The 20,880-nt window shown below is 43.0% G+C and overlaps 2 protein-coding genes and 1 long non-coding RNA gene across 13 annotated transcripts in view; 1 reads left to right on the plus strand and 2 right to left on the minus strand.

The window, feature by feature from the left end:
• LOC110492451 (tumor protein D54) overlaps window positions 1-1,290 on the minus strand; it is a 39,238-nt gene extending 37,948 nt beyond the window's left edge. For 4 of the 11 annotated variants that reach the window (XM_036947793.1, XM_036947794.1, XM_036947791.1 and 1 more), the window contains exon 1: window positions 1,038-1,287. In XM_036947793.1, the coding sequence (XP_036803688.1) occupies window positions 1,038-1,053 (16 nt within the window). In that variant the 5' untranslated portion in view covers window positions 1,054-1,287. Of the gene's footprint in view, window positions 1-1,037 lie in introns of all 11 variants that reach the window. The other 7 variants (XM_036947787.1, XM_036947789.1, XM_036947786.1 and 4 more) reach the window with 4 other exon arrangements.
• Window positions 1,291-7,111: 5,821 nt separating this feature from the next.
• LOC118939592 lies at window positions 7,112-10,828 on the plus strand. Its single transcript, XR_005036625.1, has 2 exons — window positions 7,112-9,651; window positions 9,774-10,828. It is a non-coding gene; the product is annotated as an uncharacterized LOC118939592 (long non-coding RNA).
• Window positions 10,829-11,921: 1,093 nt separating this feature from the next.
• Window positions 11,922-20,880, minus strand: part of LOC110492453 (dnaJ homolog subfamily C member 5) — a 34,711-nt gene continuing 25,752 nt past the window's right edge. The window contains exons 2-5 of the mRNA XM_036947796.1: window positions 17,646-17,818; window positions 15,023-15,236; window positions 14,641-14,812; window positions 11,922-12,319 (exon numbers count right to left, since the gene is read on the minus strand). Coding sequence (XP_036803691.1) covers window positions 12,216-12,319; window positions 14,641-14,812; window positions 15,023-15,236; window positions 17,646-17,758 — 603 coding nt within the window. The 5' untranslated portion in view covers window positions 17,759-17,818 and the 3' untranslated portion in view covers window positions 11,922-12,215. The remainder of the gene's footprint in view (window positions 12,320-14,640; window positions 14,813-15,022; window positions 15,237-17,645; window positions 17,819-20,880) is intronic.

Below are 20,880 nucleotides of genomic sequence, written 5' to 3' on the forward strand. Positions count from 1 at the left end.
CAGAATTTGTTCTTAACTGACTTGCCTAGTTAAATAAAAAAAAATAACTAATTGGTCCAGTACTGTTTTTAATAGGTTAATGTGAGTGGAGGAATGGGAGGACCATTCTCCTCAGTGAATTTCATAAATATAGTAAAGAAAAACAAATCGAGTCAGTAAAAAGAGTTGTTTAAAAATAACTTATCGTTCGCGGACTGCCAATCACTAGTAGATGTGTCACTGTCAACTAAACTTGAGCTGGCAGACGAATAAACTACCTGGGTGAGTTCTTGGCTGGTCCCTGCAACCTTGGCTCATTGGGACGTCCCAACGGGTGTTAACGTTACTTCGCTTGAAGTTTACATGTCTAAAATGGTTAACACAAACGGTAATAGGGGAAGGGCAAACTCATTCCACCGAGGGTCCACGTGTCTGCGGGTTTTCGGTCATCCCTTGTACTTGATTAATTCATTTAAAAAAAGGTCACTAATTAAAAGAAGTCCCCTCATCTGGTTGTCTAGGTCTTAATTGAAAAGGGGGAGAACGTGCCTACTACGCAAGGCCCTCCATGGAATGAGATTGACACCCCTGGACTAGTTGTTATTGTGGGGACGTCCCAAGGATTCCAAGTAGCACTGTGCTTTACCAGCTAACGTTAGCTTGCGAGAGCTAAATAGCGTACTAGCTAACTAGCAAAGTAGCCTTTGTATACAAAATAATATATATACGCTATTAAAAAGCACAAATATCGTCAATTTATTTTTTTGTAAGATATTTTTTTTTTTTTAAACGGAAAACAATATCTAAAAAAAGGAGTAAACCAAGTTAATTGAAAAGGTTTCAACAAAAGAAATGTCATCATAGTAACACGGCTCTCTCCGGTCCCCCATTTTCCAGAACGGCTGTGTTGCTGCGTCGGGCCCCAAGTTGCATTCATAGCTACAGTGTGCACCATCACAAACACATAATATGTATTCATTTCCCCCCCAAAATCAACCAACGTTAGGCCAAACATGTCTCATATTCAACAACAATTACACGTCAGTAATAAACGTTACCTTGACCAACGTCCATGGCGTCGAATTGAGCGGAGTTTTTTGGGGAGCTTTATAGCAACACACAAAAATAAATATGTAAGTTAGATTATATATATTTTTAAAGGTGGCTAGCACAGCGCCGTCCACTCAATCAATTGAAACCTTTGAGCCTCTCCGTGTGTTTGACAGGATTCCACAATAACAAAACACGTCGAGGGAGACGTCCACGAACAAGGGGTGTATTCATTACGTCTCGCACCGGAAACCGTTTACCGTTTAAGAACCAAACGGGGACGGGCCCTACTGCCTACCGCTGTAATAAGAACGGGATCTATCTGAATGTGTCCAATAGAAACTCTTATTTTCGTTGCAAAACGTTTTTTTTCCGTTTAGAGGAAACGGTTTCTGTAGAATCGGCGTAATGAATACACCCTAAATACTACCTACTCACACCAATAAATGGACACACTCTTTTCACGCCACTTCGATGAGAAGTGATTTTCGTGATTTTAACAGGTTAGGAGAGCATTTTCGCTAACCTTAACATCAGTCTCCTAACCTGCTACGAAAAAAATACTTCTGTATCGAAAGTGGCGTGAAAAGTGTTAGATACCAGTCACAAACCCCGCCTATTTCTACTTCGCTATCTTATTTTAAGCTTAACAGTAAACACCTTGTGTCTTACCTTAAATTAAGACTTAAAAAATATTTAAAAAATAGCCTTTTTTTTTCATACATTTTTGCTCGATGATGAACTTCCAGCATGTGCCTTTTCCGGCGTCAGTGGATGGCGTTGTCAAAGCGTCTCTCCTGCCCCGATTTTACAGCCGACAGAGAGAGAGAGAGAGAGAGAGAGAGAGAGCTCTGAAAGACTTGAAAATACTGTGTGCTCAGGTATATACCGTATCTACAGTGACATGTATCTACAATTCTTTCTAAGCCAAGTTATTATTGAGTAATAAGTTGATTGTCATTATTACATCCAGCCTGTTTTATATCACCAGGTAAATCTGAAAACAGGTTCATCATTTTGATCACAACAGAACTACCTCGGTTGAGGGCGGTCCAGTTCTTTCTCTAAACTCAGGTTTCCTTACTAGCTACCGAGTTTACCAGTTCAACTAGTTAACCAGTTATTCACTACCGAGCTTACCAGTTCAACTAGTTAACCAGTTATTCACTACAGAGCTTACCAGTTCAACTAGTTAACCAGTTATTCACTACCGAGCTTACCAGTTCAACTAGTTAACCAGTTATTCACTACCGAGCTTACCAGTTCAACTAGTTAACCAGTTATTCACTACCGAGCTTACCAGTTCAACTAGTTAACCAGTTATTCACTACCGAGCTTACCAGTTCAACTAGTTAACCAGTTATTCACTACAGAGCTTACCAGTTCAACTAGTTAACCAGTTATTCACTACCGAGCTTACCAGTTCAACTAGTTAACCAGTTATTCACTACCGAGCTTACCAGTTCAACTAGTTAACCAGTTATTCACTACCGAGCTTACCAGTTCAACTAGTTAACCAGTTATTCACTACCGAGCTTACCAGTTCAACTAGTTAACCAGTTATTCACTGCCGAGCTTACCAGTTCAACTAGTTAACCAGTTATTCACTACAGAGCTTACCAGTTCAACTAGTTAACCAGTTATTCACTACCGAGCTTACCAGTTCAACTAGTTAACCAGTTATTCACTACCGAGCTTACCAGTTCAACTAGTTAACCAGTTATTCACTACCGAGCTTACCAGTTCAACTAGTTAACCAGTTATTTACTACCGAGCTTACCAGTTCAACTAGTTAACCAGTTATTCACTACCGAGCTTACCAGTTCAACTAGTTAACCAGTTATTCACTACCGAGCTTACCAGTTCAACTAGTTAACCAGTTATTCACTACCGAGCTTACCAGTTCAACTAGTTAACCAGTTATTCACTGCCGAGCTTACCAGTTCAACTAGTTAACCAGTTATTCACTACCGAGCTTACCAGTTCAACTAGTTAACCAGTTATTCACTACCGAGCTTACCAGTTCAACTAGTTAACCAGTTATTCACTACAGAGCTTACCAGTTCAACTAGTTAACCAGTTATTCACTACCGAGCTTACCAGTTCAACTAGTTAACCAGTTATTCACTACCGAGCTTACCAGTTCAACTAGTTAACCAGTTATTCACTACCGAGCTTACCAGTTCAACTAGTTAACCAGTTATTCACTACCGAGCTTACCAGTTCAACTAGTTAACCAGTTATTCACTACCGAGCTTACCAGTTCAACTAGTTAACCAGTTATTCACTGCACTGTATATGTTTTCTTATAAAAAATAAAAAAAAAATATTGTCAGATTATGTTTAAATTTAGAATTAAATGCATTAAATGTTGTATCTCTAAATGCCAGGGGATTACAAGACATTATTAAATTAAAATCCCTTCTTTATTTTGTAAACACTCAACTGAAAATGTCATTCTACTCCAGGAGACTCACTCCTTGCGATCCAGATTCTAGTTTTTGGAAGTCACTGTTTATTGTAGTCATGGATCTAACCACTCAGCTAATACTAGGATATTTCTTCATACGTTTAGATGTGATATTTCACAGTCTTGTGTGTCCAAAGATGGAAGATTGGTTAAATTGATCTCAAAACTAGATACTGCTTGTTTTATTATATGCAATGTGTATGCGTACAATTCTCACACCTCAAATAGGACTTTCTTTTTTGGATCTCGCTGATAAGCTGGACTGAGCTGCGAAACAAGTATACAAATTCATAGCTTATAATAGCTGGAGACTTCAATGAAACACCCGATAACTCTTTAGATAGATTTACACCTAGAATAGCTCAGAGATCTCAGAATAGTGACATCACCTAATTTTGCAGTAAACTGACAGTGGTCGATGCATGGCGTTTCTATAATACAAACTGACAGTGGTCGAATGCATGGCGTTTCTATAATACAAACTGACAGTGGTCGATGCATGGCGTTTCTATAATACAAACTGACAGTGGTCGATGCATGGCGTTTCTATAATACAAACTGACAGTGGTCGATGCATGGCGTTTCTATAATACAAACTGACAGTGGTCGATGCATGGCGTTTCTATAATACAAACTGACAGCGGTCGATGCATGGCGTTTCTATAATACACTACTGACAGCGGTCGATGCATGGCGTTTCTATAATACAAACTGACAGTGGTCGATGCATGGCGTTTCTATAATACAAACTGACAGTGGTCGATGCATGGCGTTTCTATAATACAAACTGACAGTGGTCGATGCATGGCGTTTCTATAATACAAACTGACAGTGGTCGATGCATGGCGTTTCTATAATACAAACGAATACAACCAGGTAGGTGAATGATAGACAGATTCTCCCCCCCCCCCCCCCCCCCCCCCCCACACTATTACAGAATGTACAAGAAGTAAATTCTAAACATGTTTATTTGACTGATCATAAAAATTATATCATTGAAGTTTGAAAGCTCTGAAAGATCCAGTGGCAATACTGGAAACTTAATCATTCACTCCTAAATGATCCGTAGAGCTTAAATCAGGGACTCGTTTAATTCAACTGATTTAGAACCAAAGCATGGAAGTAACTGGAAAATATTTGAATTCAAAAGTAAGATATATCTGCATTACATGCAGTAAGGAACTAAAGAAGCCAAAACATGTTGAAAAGAAGATGAGCTAATGGGTAAATGTAATGTTCTTTTAGAAAATGGTTCTTTCAGCAGAGGAGGAAACAGATTTGAATACATCTCGAATTGAGCTAGATAAATGGTTTAGCTCATGGGGTGTTTTTTTTTATCAAACTGGTTTAGCTCATAGGGCCTTTATTATAACTAGATCAAACTGGTTTAGCTCATTGGGGCCTTCATTAGAACTACATCAAACTGGTTTAGCTCATGGTGCCTTATGCCATTTGGACATGGTTCAACTGACTTTTCGGTTCAGAAGCAAACTTTCTATGATCATATATGGCAAATGGACAACACATAGACCTTATGGACAAACTCAATAAAATAAGACAAATGTATATCCATTCGGTTACTACATATGTATAATTGACCCAAAAAAAACAGTCCAACAATCACTTTCAGTTTGTCTGTGATATGTACGCCGAGGAAGTTAAACACTTTCCACCTTCTCTACTAGTGTCCCTTTGATGTGGATAGGGGGGTGCTCCAGCTGCTCTATCCTGAAGTACACGACCAGCTCCGTTTTGTTGACATTGAGGGGGAGGTTATTTTCCTGGCATTACTCCGCCAGGGCACTCACCTCCTCCCTGTAGGCCGTCTCGTCATTGTTGGTAATCAGGCTTACTACTGTTGTGTCGTCTGCAAACTTGAGGATTGAGTTGGAGGTGTGCATGGCCACGCAGTCATGGGTGAACAGGGAATACAGGAGGGGGCTGAGCACGCACCCTTGTGGGGCCCCAGTGTTGAGGATCAGCGATGTGGAGGTGTCTAAGACACTAACAGCTTACAGACGAGTAGGCAATTAAGGTCATAGTTATGAAAACGTAGGACACTAATGAGGCATTTCTACTGACTCTGAAAAACACCAAAAGAAAGATGCCCAGGGTCCCTGCTCATCTGCGTGAACGTGCCTTGGGCATGCTGCAAGGAGGAATGAGGACTGCAGATGTGGCCAGGGCAATAAATCGCAAGGTCCGTACTGTGAGACACCTAAGACAGCACTGCAGGGAGACAGGACGGACAGCTGATTGTCCTCACAGTGGCAGACCACATGTAACAACACCTGCACAGGATCGGTACATCCGAACATCACACCCGCGGGCCAGGTACAGGATGGCAACAACTACCCGAGTTACACCAGGAATGCACAGTCCCTCCATCAGTGCTCAGACTGTCCGCAATAGGCTGGACTGAGGGCTTGTAGGCGTGTTGTAAGGCAGGTCCTCACCAGACCCTACTTGCAACAACTTTGCCTATGGGCACAAATCCACCATTGCTGGACCAGACAGGACTGAAAAAAAGTGTTCTTCCCTGACGAGTTGCGGTTTAGTCTCACCAGGGGTGATGGTCGGATTCGCGTTTATCGTCGAAGGAATGAGCGTTACACTGGGGCCTGTACTCTGGAGCGAGATCGATTTGGAGGTGGAGGGTCAGTCATGGTCTGGGGCGGTGTGTCACAGCATCATCGGACTGAGCTTGTTGTCTTTGCAGGCAATCTCAACGTTGTGCGTTACAGGGAAGACATCCTCCTCACACATGTGGTACCCTTCCTGCAGGCTCATCCTGACATGACCCTCCAGCATGACAATGCCACCAGCCATACTGCTCATTCTGTGTGTGAATGTCAGTGTTTTGCCATGGCCAGCGAAGAGCCCGGATCTCAATCCCATTGAGCACGTCTGGGACCTGTTGAATTGGAGGGTGAGGGCTAAGGCCATTCCTCCCCAGAAATGTCCGGGAACATGCAGGTGCCTTGGTGGAAGAGTGGGATAACATCTCACAGCAAGAACTGGCAAATCTGGTGCAGTCCATGAGGAGGAGATGCACTGCAGTACTTAATGCAGCTGGTGGCCACACCAGATACTGACTGTTACTTTTAATTTTGAACCCCCCCCCCTTTGTTCAGGGACACATTATTACATTTCTGTTAGTCACATGTCTGTGGAACTTGTTCAGTTTATGTCTCAGTTGTTGAATCTTGTTATGTTCATACAAATATTTACACATGTTAAGTTTACTGAGAAAAAAAAACCGCAGTTGACAGTGAGAGGACGTTTCTTTTTTGTTGTTTTTGAGTTTACATTACAGAATGCGTAGACATATAATTTACTTTCTAAAAAAAAAAAAGGAGCCACAAATGAGACTTGTTTAAGCATCAGAAACATTTATTTTACAACAGCACATCAGATAAATGACACCCGTCTTCTCTTTCAGACAGTAGATGACCATACATCCTATCTTCTATTTACTTCCACTGTATTTACAGGAGAACTCAACCATTCATCCAAATGACCACACACCTAGTTACATACCATTTAAGCTATATATATATATATATATATATATATATATATATATATATATATATATATATATATATATATATATATATATATATATATTCATTTATTTAAAAAAAAGATACAAAATAAAACAATGCTTCCTTATTATTCTTACCACTATATATTTGCACTAACATTTCTTGTTGTTGTTTTAAACAGTTTAACACGATGTTGTTTCTTTATCCGGTAGAACTTAGTTTTGTATACACATCGCATTCTCTCCGACAAGTTGCATGTATTTCCAACACCTCAAAAGAGAAAGAAACCGCAGCAAGGATTTGTGGGTAACAGAAATGGCATTTACATTTGTCAATGTCTTCATGTTAACAGATATTCTGATAATAGAATCAAATCAAAATGGAGTGAGTAGTGGGGCAGGCCAATTAACTACAACCAATTAAAAATGTTTAACTTGATAATTGAACCTTCTAAGAAAGAAAATAAAAGGAAAATAAAGGAAGATACTCTCGGACGGATTTTTGCTCTTTCTTACACCGGAGCTCAACAAAATGGAGGCTGGTCCCAGACCTGTTTGTGCTCTTGCCAACCCCATTAAAATGTCCTTTTCAAGCCGAGTGCCAATGAGTGACAAGAAGTTGGTACGATAGCACAAACAGACTGGCACTCAGGTTAGGACAAAATGACAAGTGGATCAAATTTTGGATTGACACTGAAAAGTCTTGAGTATAACACAGCCTGCTAACATGAGGTAAAACAAAATCTAACAACAATATATATATATATATAACATCTAAAAACACAAATGAGATTCATCAACGCATTACATCACACATACAACCAACATGCTGCTCAAAGATGATTGGCTAGCGAGTCGGCGTGACTACTGAGGGTGTTGGAACACCTAGAACCTGATGATGCAGCTGCTGCTTCATTGTAGTAAACTGGTCTTTTAGGATGAATCCCAAATGGCACCCTATTCCCTATATAGTGCACTACTTTAGACCAGAACCCTATAGAACCCTATTCCCTATATAGTGCACTACTTTAGACCAGGACCCTATAGAACCCTATTCCCTATATAGTACACTACTTTAGACCAGGACCCTATAGAACCCTATTCCCTATATAGTGCATTACTTTAGACCAGGTCCCATGAGTAGGGCTCTGGTTAAAAAACGTCAAGTGTGCCCTACATAGGGAGATACAGCCATACTCTCATTTTCAGTCAGACTAAATTCAGAGATATAGCCAACAGGCATAACCACCACTTTAGATATATAGAATGTTATTCTCTATTCCGACAACATAAATAAGAAACAAAACAATCTATTGGAGAGGAAAAAAAAGAGAAAAGAAATCTACATTTTTTTTTTCTTCCAAAACTCAAATATACACAACTTAATAAAATCTAAACCAATACATTTCTCATTACTTCCTCAAAGACAAATCTAAAACCAAGAGTTGAATAGATTGGTGGTAATAGGTATATAGAGGGAGACGTTCTGAGCACTTTTACCCACTAACACTGCATTCATACACACGTACTCGTGTACGCAGTATTACGCACGCACACACAGAGTTGCTAAAAGACGAAGTTCAATTATGTTAGTAAATCCTTCAGAGCTCAAATTAATGTCAAGTTTCAGTACGGACAAACAAGACTGGATTGGACAGAGAGGAGGGTAGAGAAAATAGAGGGCAGTAGCAGTAGTAAAAGTATTGAGAGAAAAGAGGGAGTATTTGAGAGAACACAACAGAGAGCAAGAGGAGAACGATGTTGATGAAGAGGAGAAAGTGGAGGAAGAGGGAAAGCATCCACATGATGACACTGAATTAAACAGATATTTTTTCCTTTTAAAAATTTATGGAAATCATTCTGTCTTAAAGACATTATACAGCAGGGAGCATCAACTAGATTCAACCGCAGGTTCAGACCGCGTGTTTTATCTACAGCAGGGAGCATCAACTAGATTCAACCGCAGGTTCAGACCGTGTGTTTTATCTACAGCAGGAAGCATCAACTAGATTCAACCGAAGGTTCAGACGGTGTGTTTTATCTACAGCAGGGAGCATCAACTAGATTCAACCGAAGGTTCAGACCGTGTGTTTTATCTACAGCAGGGAGCATCAACTAGATTCGACCGCAGGTTCAGACGGTGTGTTTTATCTACAGCAGGGAGCATCAACTAGATTCAACCGCAGGTTCAGACCGTGTGTTTTATCTACAGCAGGGAGCATCAACTAGATTCAACCGAAGGTTCAGACGGTGTGTTTTATCTACAGCAGGGAGCATCAACTAGATTCAACCGCAGGTTCAGACCGTGTGTTTTATCTACAGCAGGGAGCATCAACTAGATTCAACCACAGGTTCAGACGGTGTGTTTTATCTACAGCAGGGAGCATCAACTAGATTCAACCGCGGGCAGATTATTATTTTTTTTAAACTAATGGTCAGGGTGCCGGAACATAATTACAAATTACTTGTACAGATATAATAATTGACTATAAAACATAATTATTTCAAACGTTGGTTACATTTGTATTACGATCACATGTCAACCGCAAGTTGGTGGAACCCTGCTATACCGTAACAGTCTAGCAGGGTAACGGTAACAGTCTAGGTAGGTCTAGGTGTAATCAGTGTCAGAACCCTGCTATGCCGTATCCACGGTAACAGTCTGGGTAGGTCTAGGTGTAATCAGTGTCAGAACCCTGCTATACCGTATCCACGGTAACAGTTTAGGTAGGTCTAGGTGTAATCAGTGTCAGAACCCTGCTATGCCGTATCCACGGTAACAGTCTGGGTAGGTCTAGGTGTAATCAGTGTCAGAACCCTGCTATACCGTATCCACGGTAACAGTTTAGGTAGGTCTAGGTGTAATCAGTGTCAGAACCCTGCTATACCGTATCCACGGTAACAGTCTAGGTAGGTCTAGGTGTAATCAGTGTCAGAACCCTGCGATACCGTATCCACGGTAACAGTTTAGGTAGGTCTAGGTGTAATCAGTGTCAGAACCCTGCTATACCGTATCCACGGTAACAGTCTAGGTAGGTCTAGGTGTAATCAGTGTCAGAACCCTGCTATACCGTATCCACGGTAACAGTCTAGGTAGGTCTAGGTGTAATCAGTGTCAGAACCCTGCTATACCGTATCCACGGTAACAGTCTAGGTAGGTCTAGGTGTAATCAGTGTTTAACCTTCATTAAAACACACACATCTTTCATAGTGTGGTCCCCCTGCTCCCTTTCTATCCAGTCACATGCTTCTCATATTCCACTAGTCTTATGGAAACTACGAACAAAAATCCTAGGGAAAAAACACAACAAAGGATAACCAAAGATCTGTAAGCAGCGCAAGTGTTTAGTCCATAAGCAGAATACCATGTGCCTTGTATCAGTACATGGTTAGGGATGGTTAGCAATGGTTCACACGGTCTACAGTACACAACGATAAACTAATCAACGTTCTTTTGAAGCGTTTGTGTGTTTCCGTATAAGATAACCTGTTGACATGGCAGCTGTGGACCTACGAACCGTGGCAAGTCGCAACACAGATACCTTGTCGCTGCCCGAGGAGGGCCACCGTGTCGAAACATCTACAGCGGTCAAATCATGGTCCGAACTGAATGGTAGAACATGGCTCAGAACTCAGGAAGAATATCAGGCCCACTTCTCTAAAAATGTAAAAGTGAAGTTGATCGAGCCACTGATGGACAGGTGACCCCAGTGTTAACGAAATGCGATCGTTAGTTATGGTCTCTACACAGTCTAAACTCGTACAATATATACTTAACAGAATTTTTTTTTAAAAAGGCAACATGTAAAATGTTGGTCCCATGTTTCATGAGCTGAAATAGAAGATTCCAGACATTTTCCATGCGCAAAAAAAAGAAGCTTATTTCTCTCAAATTTTGTTCACAAATTTGTTTACATCCCTGTTAGTGAGCATTTCTCCTTTGCCGAGATAATCCATCCACCTGACAGGTGTGGCATATCAAGAAGCTCATTAAACACCATGATCATTACACAGGTGTACCTTGTGCTGGGGAACAATACAAATCCACTCTAAAACGCGCAGACCCCATGTATGGCGTCGTGTGTGCGAGCGGTTTGCTGATGCCAACGTTGTGAACAGAGTGCCCTATGGTGGCGGTGGGGTTTATGGTATGGGGCAGGCATAAGTTTACGGACAACGAACACAATTGCATTTTATCGATGCCAATTTGAATGTAGAGAAATACTGTGACAAGCTCCTGAGGTATCTGTGACCAATAGATGCATATCTGTATTCCCAGTCATGTGAAATCCATAGAATAGGGCATAATTCATTTATTTCAATTCACTGATTTCCTCATATGAACTGTTATTCTGAAAAATCATGTTGCGTTTATATTTTTGTTCAGTATATACACACACACACACAATGTGGAAGCCGACGTCATGTCCATTAATGCATGTCCAGGTCGCCCTACACTCCTCTCCCCACCCCACCGAGAATGACCCAGTTAAAGTCCTAGCTCAGGAAATACTATCAGAGCATGGTGGCATAAGACTCCTTCTCTCTGGTGGCTGGGGAGGAGACGGAGAGGCTGGGGAGGAGACAGAGAGGCTGGGGAGGAGACAGAGAGGCTGGGGAGGAGACAGGGAGGAGACAGAGAGGCTGGGGAGGAGACAGAGAGGCTGGGGAGGAGACAGAGAGGCTGGGGAGGAGACAGAGAGGCTGGGGAGGAGACAGAGAGGCTGGGGAGGAGACAGAGAGGCTGGGGAGGAGACAGAGAGGCTGAGGAGGAGACAGAGAGGCTGGGGAGGAGACAGAGAGGCTGGGGAGGAGACAGAGAGGCTGGGGAGGAGACAGAGAGGCTGGGGAGGAGACAGAGAGGCTGGTGGCTAGGGAGGAGACAGAGAGGTAGGTGGATAGAGGAGATGGAGAGGCCGGTGGCTGGGGAGGAGACGGAGAGGCTGGGGAGGAGACGGAGAGGCTGGGGAGGAGACGGAGAGGCTGGGGAGGAGACGGAGGGGCCGGTGGATATAGGTGATGGTGGGAATTATGCTTGTGTTTGTCAGAGTGAAATGGGGTTTTGATGATAATATCAGGCTAATATTTCAAGTGGCAGCCAAAGAAACCTTCTCCTCGGGCAGGACCGAGTCTTGAAGGGCGTGGGGTTTAGGGGGGGGGGGGGGGTGTTTAGTTGTATCCGGTGTCGGTCCGGTAGCTGGAGTGGCTGTCTGACGTCAGCCTGGTGGACTCTGTTCCGGACGGCTGCACCATGATGGGATCACCACCAACGTCTGGGGGGGGGGGGGGAACAACACACACACGTTACAAATCTAAATAAACTGTACGTGTGACAGGCAGGCAGCGGTCACTGAATGACTCCCCCCCCCCCCCCCGTAGGTTGTAGGGGACGGAGCAGAGTTAATCTGTTCTAAAGTACAGTTCCTTGCCTGCCTGGGATCGACTGCCCTCTATCACACTTCCCTTCATTCAACCAAGTGAAAATCCACTCCACTTAAAGGCCTAGTGCAGTCAAAAATGTGATCCTGTGTGTTATATATATATATATATATATATATAGTGCCTTGCGAAAGTATTCGGCCTCCTTGAACTTTGCGACCTTTTGCCACATTTCAGGCTTCAAACATAAAGATATAAAACTGTATTTTTTTTGTGAAGAATCAACAACAAGTGGGACACAATCATGAAGTGGAACGACATTTATTGGATATTTCAAACTTTTTTAACAAATCAAAAACTGAAAAATTGGGCGTGCAAAATTATTGCTCAGTGAGGTTGGATGGAGAGCATTTGTGAACAGCAGTTTTCAGTTCTTTCCACAGATTCTCGATTGGATTCAGGTCTGGACTTTGACTTGGCCATTCTAACACCTGGATATGTTTATTTTTGAACCATTCCATTGTAGATTTTGCTTTATGTTTTGGATCATTGTCTTGTTGGAAGACCAATCTCCGTCCCAGGCTCAGGTCTTTTGCAGACTCCATCAGGTTTTCTTCCAGAATGGTCCTGTATTTGGCTCCATCCATCTTCCCATCAATTTTAACCATCTTCCCTGTCCCTGCTGAAGAAAAGCAGGCCCAAACCATGATGCTGCCACCACCATGTTTGACAGTGGGGATGGTGTGTTCAGCTGTGTTGCTTTTACGCCAAACATAACGTTTTGCATTGTTGCCAAAAAGTTCAATTTTGGTTTCATCTGACCAGAGCACCTTCTTCCACATGTTTGGTGTGTCTCCCAGGTGGCTTGTGGCAAACTTTAAACAACACTTTTTATGGATATCTTTAAGAAATGGCTTTCTTCTTGCCACTCTTCCATAAAGGCCAGATTTGTGCAATATACGACTGATTGTTGTCCTATGGACAGAGTCTCCCACCTCAGCTGTAGATCTCTGCAGTTCATCCAGAGTGATCATGGGCCTCTTAGCTGCATCTCTGATCAGTCTTCTCCTTGTATGAGCTGAAAGTTTAGAGGGACGGCCAGGTCTTGGTAGATTTGCAGTGGTCTGATACTCCTTCCATTTCAATATTATTGCTTGCACAGTGCTCCTTGGGATGTTTAAAGCTTGGGAAATCTTTTTGTATCCAAATCCGGCTTCAAACTTCTTCACAACAGTATCTCGGACCTGCCTGGTGTGTTCCTTGTTCTTCATGATGCTCTCTGCGCTTTTAACGGACCTCTGAGACTATCACAGTGCAGGTGCATTTATACGGAGACTTGATTACACACAGGTGGATTGTATTTATCATCATTAGTCATTTAGGTCAACATTGGATCATTCAGAGATCCTCACTGAACTTCTGGGGAGAGTTTGCTGCACTGAAAGTAAAGGGGCTGAATAATTTTGCACGCCCAATTTTTCAGTTTTTGATTTGTTAAAAAAGTTTGAAATATCCAATAAATGTCGTTCCACTTCATGATTGTGTCCCACTTGTTGTTGATTCTTCACAAAAAAATACAGTTTTATATCTTTATGTTTGAAGCCTGAAATGTGGCAAAAGGTCGCAAAGTTCAAGGAGGCCGAATACTTTCGCAAGGCACTATATATATATATATATATATATATATATATATATATATATTTCCACATTGAGGTTGGAATAATACTGTGAAAATGATAACACCCTTTTAGTGTAAGTGCTGTTTGAAAAGATGGCCTGAAATTTCAGCCTGTTTTTGGTGGGATGGAGATTTGACCTGGCTGGTGACATCACCAGGCGATATATTAGATAGATAGAACAATCAAAAAAAGGGAGTGCCAACAACTCTTCCTCACTCAGACAACTCCCAGACAGTCCTAGCATAATTCTTGCTTGAGAAATTGCTCTAGGCTAAGAAGCTATTTCTAGTTATTTTTGATCACAGTAGAGTACTTAATTGGTGCCCAGAAAGGATTTGATTTAAACAACAGCCTCAGTAAGTCTCTCCATCTCTAGTTCTATTGGTTGATGAAGCTCTCTCACCTCTAGTTCTATTGGTTGATGAAGCTCTCTCACCTCTAGTTCTATTGGTTGATGAAGCTCTCACCTCTAGTTCTATTGGTTGATGAAGCTCGCTCACCTCTAGTTCTATTGGTTGATTGATTAAACTCCTCACCTCTCTCGTCAGGCTGCATCTGTGCCTCCAGGTCTTCAGGGGAGACGTAGAACTCTGGTTCCTGGTCCATGGGAGGCCGCGGTTTACACTTCCCACAGCAGCAGTTACAGCAGCAGCACAGACAGCAGCAGAAGTAGCAGCCAGTCGCCAAGCCACAGAAGATGAACAGGCCCTGCAGACAGAGGAGACCGTCCGGGAGAGGTCAGAGGTGAGACAAACAAACTAATGACCATTTTATTGATCTTGAGGGGACATTTACTTGGGACTCCATCATAACTCAATATGTCTATAACTACATTTACTGGGGACTCCATAACGACACATCTATCGCTAAAATTTAAGTGTTGACATTCTCCTCTCCAAACACGAGATGTTGTCTTACCTTAGCCCACCAGGAGGAGAGGACAAAGTAAGTGTTCACGTTCTCCTCTCCAAACTGCTCGGCCACGTACAGTCCCAGGGATCCGTACTTGTCATAGATGTTCCTCTTGGTACAGTCGTTCAGGATGGCGTGGGCGTTATTGATTTCCTTAAACTTATCAGCAGCCTCGGGGTTGTCTGGATTCTTGTCTGGGTGGAACTTCAGAGCCAGCTTCCTGATTGGACAGAGAACAGGAAGAGGTTTATGACTGGTGTCTGTGTTAAACATCCCCTCCCATTCCATAGTTCTAGAACCCTCATGTAACGACATCACTTCAGCCCTTTCACATACACCGAGTGTACAAAGCATTAGGAACACCTTCCTAATATAGAGTTGCCTTCAGAGCAGCTTAAATTCGCTGGGGCAGGGACTCTACGAAGTGTTGAAAGCGTTCCACAGGGATGCTGGCCCATGTTGACTCCAATGCTTCCCACAGTTGTGTCCAGTTGGCTGGATGTCCTTTGGGTGGTGGACCATTGTTGATACACACAGGAAACTGTTGAGGGTAAAAAACCTCAGCAGAGTTGCAGTTCTTTCCACAAACCGGCACCTACTACCATACCTCGTTCAAAAGGCACTTCAATATTTTGTCTTGCCCGTTCACTAGAGGTGGAAAAAGTACCCAATTGTCAAACTTGAGTAAAAGTAAAGATACCTTATTAATAGAAAATGACTCAAGTAAAAGCGAAAGTCACCCAGTAAAATACTACTTGAGTAAAAGTCTAAAAGTATTTGGTTTTAAAATATACTTAAGTAACAAAAGTAAAAGTATAAATGGTTTCAAATTCCTGATATTAACGCAAACCACAAATTCAAAATGTAACGAGTACTTTTGGGTGTCAGGTAAAAATGTATGGACTAAAAAGTACATTATTGTCTTTAGGAATGTAGTGAAGTAAAAGTTGTCAAATATAAAAATATAGATAACCCCCCCCCCAAAAAACAACTTAAGTATTTTTAATTAAGTACTTTTACACCACAGCCATTGACCCTCAATGGCACACATACACAATCATTGTCTCAATTGTCTCGAGGCTTACAAATCCTTCTTTAACCCGTCTCCTCCCCTTCATCTACACTGATTGAAGTGGATTTAACAAGTGACATCGATAAGAGATCATAGCTTTTCACCTAGATTCACCTGGTCAGTCTATGTCATGGAAAGACTAGGTGTTCCTAAGTTTTTAGTACACTCAGTGTCGTTCAGCAACAGCAGCACACCAGCTCTCTGTTGTTTTTTTTTTTTTTAAGTCCACATTCTCTTGGTTGTGTCCTGCGGCGCTGTGTAGCGTGCCTATAGGACTTCCTGTTGTCCTCTGGCGTGGCTAGCGGCGCTGTGTAGTAACGGTGACCTGTAATATGTGGTGTAGCGTGCCTATAGGACTTCCTGTTGTCCTGGTGTAGTGGTGTATAGTGTTACCTGTAGGACTTCTTGATGTCCTGGTGTAGTGGTGTATAGTGTTACCTGTAGGACTTCTTGATGTCCTGGTGTAGTGGTGTATAGTGTTACCTGTAGGACTTCTTGATGTCCTGGTGTAGTGGTGTATAGTGTTACCTGTAGGACTTCTTGATGTCCTGGTGTAGTGGTGTATAGTGTTACCTGTAGGACTTCTTGATGTCCTGGTATAGTGGTGTATAGTGTTACCTGTAGGACTTCTTGATGTCCTGGTGTAGTGGTGTATAGTGTTACCTGTAGGACTTCCTGTTGTCCCGGTATAGTGTTACCTGTAGGACTTCTTGATGTCCTGGTATAGTGTTACCTGTAGGACTTCCTGTTGTCCCGGTATAGTGTTACCTGTAGGACTTCTTGATGTCCTGGTATAGTGTTACCTGTAGGACTTCCTGTTGTCCCGGTATAGTGTTACCTGTAGGACTTCCTGTTGTCCTGGTGTAGTGTTACCTGTAGGACTTCTTGATGTCCTGGTGTAGTGGTGTATAGTGTTACCTGTAGGACTTCTTGATGTCCCGGTATAGTGTTACCTGTAGGATTCTTGATGTCCCGGTATAGTGTTACCTGTAGGACTTCCTGTTGTCCTGGTATAGTGGTGTATAGTGTTACCTGTAGGACTTCTTGATGTCCTGGTGTAGTGGTGTATAGTGTTACCCGTAGGACTTCTTGATGCCCTGGTATAGTGGTGTATAGTGTTACCTGTAGGACTTCCTGTTGTCCTGGTATAGTGGTGTATAGTGTTACCTGTAGGACTTCTTGATGTCCTGGTATAGTGTTACCTGTAGGACTTCTTGATGTCCTGGTATAGTGTTACCTGTAGGACTTCTTGATGTCCTGGTATAGTGGTGTATAGTGTTACCTGTAGGACTTCCTGTTGTCCTGGTATAGTGGTGTATAGTGTTACCTGTAGGACATATTGATGTCCTGGTATAGTGGTGTATAGTGTTACCTGTAGGACTTCTTGATGTCCTGGTATAGTGTTACCTGTAGGACTTCTTGATGTCCTGGTGTAGTGGTGTATAGTGTTACCTGTAGGACTTCTTGATGTCCTGGTGTAGCGTTACCTGTAGGACTTCCTGTTGTCCCGGTATAGCGTTACCTGTAGGACTTCCTGTTGTCCCGGTATAGCGTTACCTGTAGGACTTCTTGATGTCCTCTGGTGTGGCGTTCTTGTTGATCCCCAGGACCAGGTAGAGAGAGTCTCCTGACGTAGACAGAGAACGCTGTCTCTGCGCTTCAGCTGCCATGACGACCACTCCTTCTCGCTCTCTCCTTCTGTCTCTCACACTCACTCACTCCTCACCAGTCTGAGAGAGGGGGAGGGGGGGGAAACTCAGTGACGGTGAGATTCTAGAAATATCTATGATCAAATAAAACATGACTCTACACTAGCAGACAGACAGATGACACTAGCAGAGGACAGACAAAGACGACACTAGCAGACAGACAGATGGCCAGACCACACTAGCAGACAGACAGACGGCCAGACCACACTAGCAGACAGACAGACGACACTAGCAGACAGACAGAAAGACTACACTAGCAGACAGACGACACTAGCAGACAGACAGACCACACTAGCAGACAGACAGACCACACTAGCAGACAGACAGAAAGACTACACTAGCAGACAGACAGACAGACGACACTGACAGACAGACAGACGACACTGAGACAGACAGACAGACGACACTGACAGACAGACAGACGACACTGACAGACAGACAGACGACACTGACAGACAGACAGACGACACTGACAGACAGACAGACGACACTAGCAGACAGACAGACGACACTAGCAGACAGACAGACCACACTAGCAGACAGACAACTGGCCAGACGACACCAGCAGACAGACAGACGACACTAGCAGACAGACAGACGACACTAGCAGACAGGCGACACTAGCAGACAGACGACACTAGCAGACAGACAACTGGCCAGACTACACTAGCAGACAGACAGACAGACAGACAGACAGACAGACAGACGACACTAGAAGTCAGACAGACGGCCTACCTGGTTAAATAAATAAATAGCCCAGGGTTCCTAAACCTTTTCTTGACAAGGAACCCCCCCACCCAGGTATACTGGCGACCCAGGGACCACACAGGCTAGGCCTTGTTTTCTTCTTCACGTCTTATCAGGTGACAATGGCGAGGAGAAATAAATCAACATTTAAAAATGTATAGATTTGGTAAATAGTTTATTATTTTGACGTCCCCGTAGCCACCCCCCTTTTTGGACCCGTGAAGACCTCTAGATCCAACGAGTATCATTTGCTCAATATTAGGAAGTTGAGAAAGTAGACATCACTGCTAGCGATTTTTCACAAAAACATAATAAAAAAAAAAATTTAAAAAAGGTTTATTAAGTCTTGAACAGTCATTTGGAAAGTACTTCCTCTCATGGTTAACTACCAGGAAGTTTGAAATGACAGGCTGAGTGGGCGGGGGAGCTTATATTCATGAGCTCGCCTTGACTGACAGCTCTTTGAAACGCTGATGTCAAGCAGCTTGGATGCGGCGCTGCAGTAAAAAATGTGATGGAAACACATTGAATATATTCGGTACATGAAAACTGAAGAGAAAAAGTACATTGTTTGCACTACGATTTATATCATCAACGAGTCAGTTTGGTGGTAACACCTCCAGCGGGAAATAAACAGATTTTTGAATATTCGCATGAAAGTCTGGTCGCCAATGGAAACCTAGTTAATGATATCACTTTACAAAATAGAAATATCTATACATTTCGCATGTCTCTTGTGATAGGGTTGTCAGCGGCACTGATAAATGTGTTGACTTGAGTTTGGAATGACCCCCCCCCCCCCCCCCCCCCCCCTTTTTGTTCCATGCTGCCTGCCTGAAGACCCTAGCTAGCCAGTCACTAGCTAACACCAGACAGATGAAGACCTAGCTAGCCAGTCACTAGCTAACACCAGACACATGAAGACCTAGCTAGCCAGTCACTAGCTAACACCAGACACATGACGACCTAGCTAGCCAGTCTCTAGCTACCAACCAGACACATGACGACCTAGCTAGCCAGTCACTAGCTAACACCAGACACATGACGACCTAGCTAGCCAGTCACTAGCTACCAACCAGACACATGACGACCTAGCTAGCCAGTCACTAGCTAACACCAGACACATGAAGACCTAGCTAGCCAGTCACTAGCTAAAACCAGACACAGATGAAGACCTAGCTAGCCAGTCTCTAGCTACCAACCAGACAGACGAAGACCTAGCTAGCCAGTCACTAGCTACCAACCAGACAGATGAAGACCTAGCTAGCCAGTCACTAGCTAACACCAGACAGATGAAGACCTAGCTAGCCAGTCACTAGCTAACACCAGACACATGAAGACCTAGCTAGCCAGTCTCTAGCTACCAACCAGACAGATTAAGACCTAGCTAGCCAGTCACTAGCTACCAACCAGACAGATGAAGACCTAGCTAGTGTTATATAAATATTCATACACATAGCTCATATAAACAAAGACATTCCGTCGTAAGAACACATACACCCAGCCATAAGACTGACCCCTCTTCCTTATATAAACACACATCTCATCTCCCTCTAACTGGCCGGTCCCAAGAGCAAAGAACTTTTGCTGTGCACCAATGGGGCCCGCTCTGGCTAGAGCAAGGCCCGCCTCCAACCCTCCGACCAGTCAAGAAGACCGAAACGACAAGACTCCACCTACTTTATTCTATGTATAAAAATGTATGTAACCATTGTATAGGCCTCTTTTTCACCTGGCTCCTTGACGAGTTATGTGAACTAGGTCCGTGCACGTAAAACTGCGGGACAAGATATCTCTGACTCATTAAAACTGTCTTTTGTTACAACTGAAATCCACTCTGTCCAGCGTCCGTGATTTGGTCTCAACTCTCCAGTATTTGAACACTAACACTAGCCAGTCACTAGCTAACACCAGACACATGAAGACCTAGCTAGCCAGTCTCTAGCTACCAACCAGACAGATGAAGACCTAGCTAGCCAGTAACTAGCTAACACCAGACACAGATGAAGACCTAGCTAGTCAGTCACTAGCTAACACCAGACACATGAAGACCTAGCTAGCCAGTCACTAGCTAACACCAGACACAGATGAAATGGGAACATAAGTATCTTTGCCATTAATTAATAGGGTAAACTTTTAATCATATTAGCTGACACCCTACAGTCAAATATTGGCACCGGTAGAGTAGCTATCTAGCTATATAAACCACGGCCCTCTGCAAACATGCCTACTCCCGATGTTGACTACAAGACGGTACTTATTTAAATTAGGTAAGAGAAGGTTCCTGTTGGTGTATTAAATTAAGAGTTAGGGTGATGTCACTTTGTCCCTTTAAT

The sequence above is a fragment of the Oncorhynchus mykiss genome, chromosome 16 (assembly GCF_013265735.2).
Source record: "Oncorhynchus mykiss isolate Arlee chromosome 16, USDA_OmykA_1.1, whole genome shotgun sequence".
Classification (NCBI taxonomy): Eukaryota; Metazoa; Chordata; class Actinopteri; order Salmoniformes; family Salmonidae; genus Oncorhynchus; species Oncorhynchus mykiss.